General features: G+C 41.6%; 1 protein-coding gene and 1 long non-coding RNA gene across 2 annotated transcripts in view; one reads left to right on the forward strand and one right to left on the reverse strand.

Annotated features, from left to right (window-relative positions):
* LOC121066436 overlaps positions 1-1,905 on the forward strand; it is a 21,938-nt gene extending 20,033 nt beyond the window's left edge. Inside the window, exon 3 of the long non-coding RNA XR_005817779.1 lies at positions 1,036-1,905. This is a non-coding gene — a long non-coding RNA (uncharacterized LOC121066436). The remainder of the gene's footprint in view (positions 1-1,035) is intronic.
* Positions 1-10,253, reverse strand: part of DYNC1LI1 (dynein cytoplasmic 1 light intermediate chain 1) — a 24,413-nt gene extending 14,160 nt beyond the window's left edge. The window contains exons 1-2 of the mRNA XM_040549921.1: positions 10,072-10,253; positions 9,823-9,896 (exon numbers count right to left, since the gene is read on the reverse strand). Of these exons, the coding sequence (XP_040405855.1) occupies positions 9,823-9,896; positions 10,072-10,232 (235 nt within the window). The 5' untranslated portion in view covers positions 10,233-10,253. The remainder of the gene's footprint in view (positions 1-9,822; positions 9,897-10,071) is intronic.
* Positions 10,254-10,662: the final 409 nt, after the last annotated feature.

Raw genomic sequence — 10,662 nt, forward strand, 5'->3', positions numbered from 1 at the left:
AGCAAACTGTAAGCAGCTCAACTCCTGCCAAAGACTCCTCTTGAAAATCTAAGTATACGTCCTAAAGCTCAAAAACTTTATGTGCAATTTTTCCAGTTTGAAAGAGTAATCAAACTAAATTTGAACTCAGATCAGGGTTCTGCTTCTCTAATTTAATAGGAGGATGGGTGCATAAGAGTTACTGAAGACAGACATTAGTAAGTTCTCGGAACGCACTCACAGGTTATAAAATTGAAAACAGGTTCCTAAGAAGTACCTTATCAGCTTTATGCCAAACAGGACGTTTTTTTTTTCCCCAAGACTCTCTTATACAGCAAAACTGTAACTATAAACACTACATAAAAAAAGAAAAAAGTTCAAGGACAGTAATTTTCACTGTTACACATACTGAAGTTTCCTCTTTAAAGGGACTTGACCATCATCTTCTAGACAACATTATGGCTACATTAAATATACCATAGATATAACCACAGAAGAGAGCAGAAAAAGATAGCAGATAAACTGGTGTTGAATTTACCCAACATAAAATTGCAAAGATAATCACATGAAATATCCAATTTAGAGTTCAGCTTTAGGTTCGGACTTGACTAACAGTGTAGAAGCTACCAGAAAGCATAATACTATTTACTCTAATTAACCTGAAAGACTTTTCTTTAAATACTAATTCTTTCCATTGAGTAAAGAGAAAATATGACCAGAATTGAAATTTAAGATCTGGATAACAGCAGAGAAGTTAAAACTGAAATACGAAGTTGTATCCGTTAAACTCTATTTGAAAAAGTTAGCTAGCTATGTCCTTATGTTTATTAAATCTAGATGCACCTAAGATAACACAATCACAGGTAATTTTCAGGAAACGCTGGAAAGCACAGCTATTTTCAGTTCATCAGTGTTCTTCTTGTGAGAATATTCTTTCAAATAACAAATTCTGCCTGAAAAGTGAAGAACTCAAAGCTTCTTCACCACAGATGAAATATAATTCCTCCCTTACCCTCACCCAAGTACTTATCCAAATTTCTTGTATTTGTCATCCAGAAATAACTGAGGAGACTCTATTAAGAGCTGTTACACTGGCAAGCTATGCTGCTGAAGTTGCTGTTACTTTTGCCAAGGTATCTGTACGAGTCATTCTGTCGTTTCACCGGGTAATAAAAGGACACAAGCAGGTAGCTTCAATTCATTTGTGCCATCAGACTGCTCAAGAGACAAAACAAAACATTATTCCTTTTAAAGAGGATTGCACACTTCACAGCTTCCCTAGTTTCTCATAATAGCTGACCTCTAGCTAAGTTCTCTTGCATTCTACTTTGTTTTACACACGTGGTAAGAAAGATTACAACTTGTTTGTGCTGGGAAAGTTTAGCACTTTTGGCAAAGTACATCTGCCAGTTCTTAACAGAAGTGCCTGAAACTTAAATCTAAGAAACATCTGTGGTTATGAGAAGTTCTAAACATTTCCAAAGGTACACTTCAGCAGTCTAAACTAAACCATACTTACACCGATGCCATCCATACAAGTTCGTTGTTTTAAAGAGCCCAAGCTAAACAATATAGACAAACTTGATATATCCATCCCACAAGCCCCCTTTTCATGGCTGTGTGATCTGCACACACCCCTGTATTGCCCAACAGCTGAAGTAAAGAGGAGTTCAGTACTGTTAAGGCTGTTAAGGTAAATCTCCTAAGGGAAAAAAGATAGGTTATTTTATTTTCACTCCTAATGTTTTTCAGTAATTATCTTCAGAGCACACACAGAAAGAAGTATCAGAACAGCATAGGACAGGTTGACTGGATGTAAAATTAGTGCCTTTGGACACATGTGCATGCACAGTATGGAAACGTAGAATCATGAAGGTCGGAAAAGACCTCCAAAATCACCTGGTCCAACCACCCCCCTACCACAAATGTCACCCACTAAACCATGTCCCCAAGCACCACGTCCAACCGTTCCTTGAACACCCCCAGGGGCAGTGACTCCACCACCTGGCAACCCGTTCCAATGCCTGGCTGCTCTTTCTGAGAAGAAATGTCTCCTCACTGCCAACCTGAACCTCCCCTGGCGCAACTTGAGGCCATTCCCTCTAGTCCTACCACTAGTTACCTGTGAGAAGAGGCCGACCCCCAGCTTCCCACACCTTCCTTTCAGGTAGTTGTAGAGAGCAATAAGGTCTCCCCTGAGCCTCCTCTTCTCCAAGTACTCATTTAACCTTTCATCATGGAATTAGTTAAGCCTGATCTTTCTGCAACAGACTCTACTCTCTTCTGCTTATCAAACATCCACCCATTTCAAAACACCAAGATCACGTAGGTGAATCTCTGGCATATATAACCATATCTTACAAGTTACTGCATGCAGAGAGTAGTGCTTATCATTCACTACAAAACCAGAATGATGCATCAGTGGGGCTTGAAGGGTTCATGATTACTTTAATTAATTACTCAGGTAAATGAAGAGAATAGTAAAGTTTGCAGATGATATAAGGGAAACCAAAATATACATGGAGAAAAGCATTAAAAGGCATACTGACAAGCGGATCAAAACAAGCAATGCATAAACTAAGTAGTCTACAAATAGGACTACCCACTCTCAAGGGTGCAAGACAGCTGCCTACCCAGATGTGCCCTATTCCACAGGTGACCCAATCACCTCAAAAGATTCATAAAACCAAATTACTACCAATATTCTGAAAAAGCTGTCAAAGTAATAACATGACCATCACGTATGACATAAGGACTTTCTTCCCCCTTGCCTACACAATTCATCGTAAGAAGTTAGGAAGAGGTTACTTGGCCTTTGACAAGAGAGCAAACTAAGACTTGAGGTTCCTTCAGTTCCTTCTACTTTTTTTTTTTAGCATGTTGCACACACTATTAAAAACTGTGATAGCTGCAAAAACATATTTGTATCTTTGCTGCTTTTTAACAACCTAAAATCTTCAAAACAAATCTCCTGAAAATTCAGCACGTTCTGAATATATAAAGTCATGCTGGGAAACAGCAGCATATAATTTTGCTTTGTAGTTATTTTTCGGCATGAATATTAGAAAGGAAAAAAAAATCTTAAAACAATGCTAATCTAAAACTCCTTATTAGAAACCTCATTAGCAAAATAATTCTATTTGCATGCAATGCTAACTTTTAGGACCTCTCAAAACTCAAGTCTTTTATGGTAATACTTTTAGTATGTATGAAGCTTCTCTCTGCCAGAGGGAGAGGAAAATATTTGTGAGGAAATTAAAATCTATTAGCTGTTTTAGGTTTGATGGGTAACGCACCGTAATGTGATTAGTGTAAATGCTGCCAGACACTTATCAAAAAGTGTGCATATACTCATTTATTCCTAAACATGAGTACTTATATACACACACACACATATGGCATGACGTTAAGAACACGAATATATTTAAGAATATCTTTCGTTATCTCCGGATGTCTATGAAGTACATGAAAAAGCAATGCTGCTTAGTTTCAAACAAAAGGGAAAGTTTGTTCTCCTAGGACTTAAACAAGTTGTTTTATAGTTGTTGTCTTTTAAAGCTCTACTGAAATACTACATAAGACAAAGGAGTAAGCACCTCCAAGATGAGTAAGCATCATACTCCTCTTCCAAGACTGAGACAGAAAATCCTTTGGCAGCTTCTTTATTTCTATAGCATGCAACAATCAGATTAACAACCAACTTCTGCATGCAAGCTTACAGAGCAAAACATTTCCAACACACAATTCCTGACATAGAACTGCAAGGTAGAATAAAATGCAAGTAGACAGACACAAATTTAAGATTTTGCACTCTGTAACATAGCTCTTTCTTTTACAAAATAAATCTTTAAGAACTAAAGCTCTCCACTACATCAAGCTGCACTTGTATTTTAATAATACAGCGAGGAAACAGAAGCCATGCTTGCCAGCAAGCAGTGCTGTACACCAAAGCAGAACACAAACATGAGAGGGACAACAAATGCAATTTTTGTGGAAAAGTCAGGCTAGAAAGCAGTTGAAACTAAGTCAAAACAATGTGTTTACACACAGTGTTTCACTGTATTGTTAATAAAATTGAAAGTCTTTCATTCAACTAAACAAAAGCCATTTCATTTCTCTCCCCATACTGCTCCTTTACTCCTCCCATGAGCTCCTCAAGCTTGGTTTTGTGCTTGTCAAGGCCTCTCTCTCCACAGTACTGCTCCCACCAGGAAGGGCGGTGTGGTGCCCATCCTTGTGCTCCTGGCCTCCAAGAGAAAGCAAGCACAGCACAAAACCCTACCCAGCTCCCTCCTTTCGTGCCCACTCCAGGTGAGATGTGTGTATACTGAGCAGAAAACGGGCTATCACCAACAGTCCTGGTACAACACACAATTTGGCAGAGCGGTCACCCGCAGAAGGAAAGGCCAGACAACGTGGAGAGCAAATTGTCTTCTGTCAATATGGGCAGACAAGCACTCACCTAGGAACTGCTCCTTATGCTCTTCAACCCTAAGTTATCTCCGATGAGATAGTTTGAGTTCTGTATTACAGAACTTCCCCTCAATTAAACATTTTAAAATTAACAGTGTTTACTACTCATACTATTTAGTTTAGAAAATAAAAGCAGAAGTAGATTTTCACTTGTCTTAAAACAAGCAAGACATTGAATTCTCACAGAATACATGGAGTTGCCATAAATACATTTATTATCTCCAGGACAGCCATTAGACTTTTCATTTAAATTTTCTCCCCTGTAAACTGTCAAGTGTGATTAAAATATGAGAAGGCAAAGAAAAAGTGAAAAATTTCCTTTCTGTCAGCAGCACTGTTGGTCCGTCCCTCTTCCATTAGGGGCTCTGATTTTTTTCAACAACTTTGGAAAGCCATGGATATATCCAACGTGTGTAATCATAACGGCACTGGCTCCTTGATGGATTTTGTTGTTGTTGCTTGCTTTCTAAAAAATATCAATTAAAATCCAGCCTGATATGGGAATTATACAACTCGTCCCTAAAAACAGTGTTCAGGCACAGCCAAGCAAAACTACACACAACAGTCCTAGTTAATCCTCTCCCTCCTCTAGAAAAAGGTTATTGTTTTCTTTTTGCAAACTATCTTTACGCTTTTACAAAAAGACAACAGCTTCTGGGTAGAAAAATTCACAACATTTAATAAAATACCAAATATTTGTACTGATAGAAGAAAACCAACCTTACTGAAATGTGATAGAGCAAAGTCGTCAAAGCTGAAACTGAGTTATCAAACTGGGCAAAGCAGCTTTCCCAGAATCACAGAGCGACTGATCTCTGTTCCATACCTTGTGGAATTTCTGAAGCTTAATCCAGTGGAGTGGAGACACAACAGCCTTCCCGCTAGAGTCAAGGGCATGTGTACTACAGCTATGTTCAAGATAAACACTTCTCTCGAGCACAGGCTAATAACTGCCTTTTCCACAGCCTCATATTAGTGGAAGAGACTTGTTTACACATACTATACTATTTGAAGAATGCCTTTTGTAGAGCAAGACCAAAATAATCAGAGTAAGCCAAATTTAGTTTGCTTTCAGAGAGATGAAGAACAAAATTAATTATGCTGATGAGATTCTTCCCCAGAATTCCTCAAAAACGACACACAAGTTCACAATAAATAGGCCCTATCAAGTCTTCAAATAACTTGCCACTAAATTAGAATTTACTCGTTAGACAAAAACCTTCCTCCAAGTTTGTTTTACTCCACTGAACGCACCTTCTTCCTCACGTATCATTCACTTGCCTTTTTTTTTTTTTGTGGCAGCACAAAATTAAACCAGGAGCACATTAATTGCGCTTCTGCGTAACATGATAGAAAGCAGACCGTAGACAACTGTTCCAGCATGCCTTTTGTCAAGTCCTGCAACACAAGAATACCTGGTCTGACCGTGGAAACAGGTACAGCAGTGTTAGTTACTCTTGGAAAAACCTAAGTCAGAGAAAGCCAAATATTGTAGAAATTTCTAGAATGAGTACAAGCAGCACACATCTCGAATGCAAGCACTAAGCCACCTGTAACATCATCTACTAAGTCCTGTAAGTCATCTAGTGCATTTTACCCAGGCTCGCTACTGAAATAGAATAATCCTGTGCTACTATTGAAGGGCTGTCTTTATTGGTATTCCTGTCACTATCCTACCTGGAGAACACAGAAACACAATTCCTTTCACAGTCCTCACCTTCAGAGCTATTTCTGAAAGAGATCCAGTAATCAGCAGCACCTCTGGCAAAGCAGACAAATTAAATAAATGCAATTCAACAATTCTAAAACTTCCCATGCTGTTCTGACTAAATAAGGCTTACTACACAACATTCATTTAATTCTGGGTTTTGGAAACGTATTGTAGCAGGAAGAACATTCCCCAAAAGTACATTTTAGTTCTAAAAAACACAGCTGCAAAACAACTGAAATACTATCTAGGTCAATGTCCCATCAAAACAATTGACACTTTAGAACTATAACTGTTGACTGAAATAAAACTTGTCTTACATCTGGAAGGCTTTCATTTCACACAGAGGGTGTAAAGGTTGCATGTTTAGATTTGAAGAGAGACAACTGCAGGACTAGAGAATTAAGAAGCATTTGAGATGAACAATCAGAATTCTATCAACAAGCAATGTTTCATCAGCTGTAATGATGAAATGATCACAGTGAAACTTTTAGCTATTTGAACATGGAAAAATCAAATGGAAAAGTAAATTTGTACTCAACACTAAAAAATAAGTAAGCAGATTTCATATTGATTTTATATCCTCTCCTAACAATTTGCTGTTTACAATTAATGTTGAAGCGTGCTACAGTTCAAGTGTCTGCTAAAAGAAAGTGGCAAGTTGAAACAGCTCCTTGAGATGCGCCAGCTTTCTACAATAACAGAAATTTCCCAAACACGTGCACACAGAAGAGTGTACCTGTAAATTAGCTGTGGACTGCGGGAACTCCTCGAGCATCCTGACAGCCACTGGCCAGGAGCAGAGCTCAGAGATTCAAACAAACAGGCCTGGCCCTGCAAAGTGAGATGTCTGGGGTGAAAAAGAAAATGTGTAGCCTGATAGAAAGCAGCCATTCAGTTCACTTGCAAGCTAGGGAGCCTGTTTTCTTGTGCATCCTGGAATGATTCTGAATATTATTGCTTGAATACATGCTGCAATTGATTAAATTATTGACTAGCCTCGGTCTCTGAATTCATTCCTTCACACATTGTGTAGTGCTATGGATTCCATCCATAACCTGCAGTCTTGACTTTTTAGCTGTTTCATCTATTCCACCTGCTGATTCAGGTGTAATTATAGCAGGAAGGGAATGAGCAAGAGCGCTCCCAGTTGGCAGCATCAGTTTTGTCATCATACTTGACAAAAACCATTGCTCTCTTCTGATCAGCTACCTTTAGCACACAAGTGAGCAGAAAAAACAATCCAGCAGAAAAGGGAAAAAATATATCCCAGCAACAAAAGCCACATGCCTTTGGCTATCTGCAAATAGTAGCTACAAATGGCACCCCATTTCCTTAAGAAAACAGGGACTGTCTTATGTTCTCTACTGGTACAATTTACTAAATGAGGTAGCTATTTGTCACTATGACAGAGCTGCCTATGAATCAGAGCACGCTTGCTGTACAGAAATGTTTAGGAAAGATTGCATTTTTATTATTTGGTCATACAATAACAGAAAAATGCTTTTATGCTACATGTACTGCCAATTAAAGTTTGAAGTCTCCACAGAAAAAATGAAATATCAGAGATGTACAACTGTAAGTTGGCCTTTGTTTGCCTTTTGCCAGTTTTGAGGAGAAAATTACCAGTATTATGTTGACTTCACAAAATTTGTCCTATCCAGAGATTAACATTTGGCATTCTGCTTTCCTCTAGTTATTTCTGTGATGTTTTAAAACATTTTCCAGGTTCTTAAAAATGAGATGTTAACAAAACTGAAAATAAATTGCTGAAATAGCAGAATTAGCATGCCTGCCACAACCAGGTTCCCAGAACAATTAGGCATACAAGTATATATAGTGTTTGAAAAATATAAATGCTGCAGGCAAATCAAAAAAAAAACGTCCTGGCAAAAGAAAAAACACTAAGTGTGGGTTGCTGGTTTTTTTGTTGTTGTTGTTTTTTGTTTGTTTGTTTTTTAAGATACAGTTTGTATCAAAAAGCATTACTTTGTTACTACAAATCATGTTCCAAATGGGAAATTTTGACAAATACACTATTTATACTGTAAATACTGCAACTTCTCTAACGAAACAGTGAGAACTATCAATTCTCATCATCAGCTTTACAACTCCTGCTTAAAAGTATTCTAAGAGTGATGAAACTGGAAATAGCCATGACAAGAAGTGATCCACACTAAGAACAAAAGTTAGTATAAAACTAATTAAAGGAAGAAAGCTTAAAAATAGAGGAAGTGTGAGATAACAGAGAAATTGCAAATACATAGCTCAAGAACCTGAAGAGACAAAACTTCATGTACTGTACACCTGAATCTGGCCAGTACAGAATATATATGATCTCTCCTTTTCCAGAGGCAGTGTACTTCAGGGCCAGCACGCTGGCTTGCAAATGAACAGCCAAGAGAATACACAGATTACATACTCATACAAAAAACACGACCACAGCCCTCATTGGACAGTCCTCAGATCTGATGCTCTTTTTCCTAAATACATGCCAAACTTTTTTTTCTGGACTGCATCCTTCTAGAAAATATAACTCTTGAGAAAGCACTAGAATTTCTTCTACAAATCTGCACACCTTGTTAAAAAAACAAAAAAAAAAAAAAGAAAAGCATGAGTTAAGTGCTACATTTAGTCATTCTGTAAGCTCTACATAAATGAGGGAACAGCATTTCTCTATGCAGCAAACTAAACATAAGCTAAATGAGTGCTTGAAAACATTCTATGACACCCTCTTTAGTTTTGAAAGAAGTCCAGTCTCAATTTGAGAATTACAGATTGCCAGTATCCTGTACGCTAGCCTACGAAGAGCCAAAAAACCAAGAATGTAATCTTCTTGGCAGGGATCACAGCTTGAAGAAAACAGAAATTCAAGTTTCAAGAAGGACAGTTGTCCAATTTAATTTCAAAGTATCGCATAAAAAGCTGTCAATTGTTATGCAACCTTTCCTTTCTTTAACATCACCAGAACCTTTCAATCTCAAAAGCCTCCTTAGCTGTATCATATAAAAAGCAACAAATAGAGGGTGAGGAGTTCTGTAACAGGTTCACTAGGCCATCCCACAGCCCTTGCACAAATTTCTCCTTCACAGGAAGCCTCAGGCCACCACTTGACTTCTCCAAATAGGAAGAAAAGGGTCGCAGCGATGGCTTTAGGATTGTGGAGGGGAAAGAAAAACACACTTGAAAGAACTCAAGAAAATATAAACCATGAGGCTAGGGAGAATCAGCGGGCGCACAGAGCCCATGCGACTGTGCGTGCAGGGTTGCGACCATGTTCCCAAATACTGACCCAGAGCTCCCTGCAGGGCTGGGAAGGCTAACAATGGAGGGGCAAAGCAGCTGATTAACTAATCCATCCACCCGGATTCACCAAACTGCCTGCTGATAACAGCATTCAGCAGTCCTCCCGCTACCATACCCACACGCACACAGAGATATACCCACGTATGAGGGCGCCCGTTCCCCCCTTCGCCCTCAGCGCTCGCCACATCGCCTCTCCCCCTCACGACACCCCCTTCGGCCACCCCAAACCCGGCTGGGTGGGGACGGGGGCGCACGGCGGCTGCCGGCGGCCGCCAGGGGGTGAGGAGGAGGAGGAGGAAGAGGAGGAGGAGGAGGAGGAAGGCACTGCAGCAGGTACCCGGCACGAGCGGCCTCACCCAGCAGCAGGACGTTTTTCCCCGAAGGAAGCTTCGAGCGGGAGCGCGTGGACACCTCGCTGAGGATGCAGGACCTGGTGCGGGGCGGAGAGACGGCGCTCAGCGGGGGGCCGCTCACACCGGCCCCCGCCGCCCCCTCAACGAGGAGGGGAACGGGGGGCCGGGGAGGTGCCCCCCGGCCGCGGGGGGTTTGGGGTTTTGGGGGTTTTGGGGGTTTTGGGGTCCCCCCGCCCAGCCGCCCCCCGTTACCAGAGGTTTTGCCCATCGTCCTCATCGCCGCCCGCCCGCAGCTCCGCGGGGCCGGCGGTGGCTGCCCCGGCGCCGGCCGAAGACGACGAGAAGCCGGCGGCCGAGCCGAGGCCGGCCGTGGAGGCACCGAAGGAAGCGGCTCTCCCTGCCGCCGCCGCCATCTTCGCTGCTGCTGCCACCGCCCCCCCCCCCGACCGCTCCTCCCCGCCCCGCCGCCTCCCCGAGCCGCCGGGCGGGCGGTGGCGGCGCCAGGAGCCCGGATGTCGGCGGGGCGGGGCCGGGCCTGGAGCCGGGTGCTCCCTGAGGCAGCCCCAGCCCTGGGGGAGGCATCGTGCCTCCAGGCGAGGAAGGGTGGGGGAGGCTTCAGGCGTGGTTTTTGGGGGACAGGGTGCTCGCACACCGTCTGAGAAGTAACACGTGAACCGCTTAAACGCCACACAGAACCACCATACACATTCGGCAAATGAGTCTTGGCCCTTCGATTCAAGGATGTAAACCATGGAAGTTTCCTTGTTACACCTCTTGACTCTTTCCAAGAAGGATGCGTGGTGGTGTCACCATCCCTGGGGTTGTTCAAGGAATGGTTGGACC

Source organism: Cygnus olor, chromosome 2, assembly GCF_009769625.2.
Source record: "Cygnus olor isolate bCygOlo1 chromosome 2, bCygOlo1.pri.v2, whole genome shotgun sequence".
NCBI classification, from domain to species: domain Eukaryota; kingdom Metazoa; phylum Chordata; class Aves; order Anseriformes; family Anatidae; genus Cygnus; species Cygnus olor.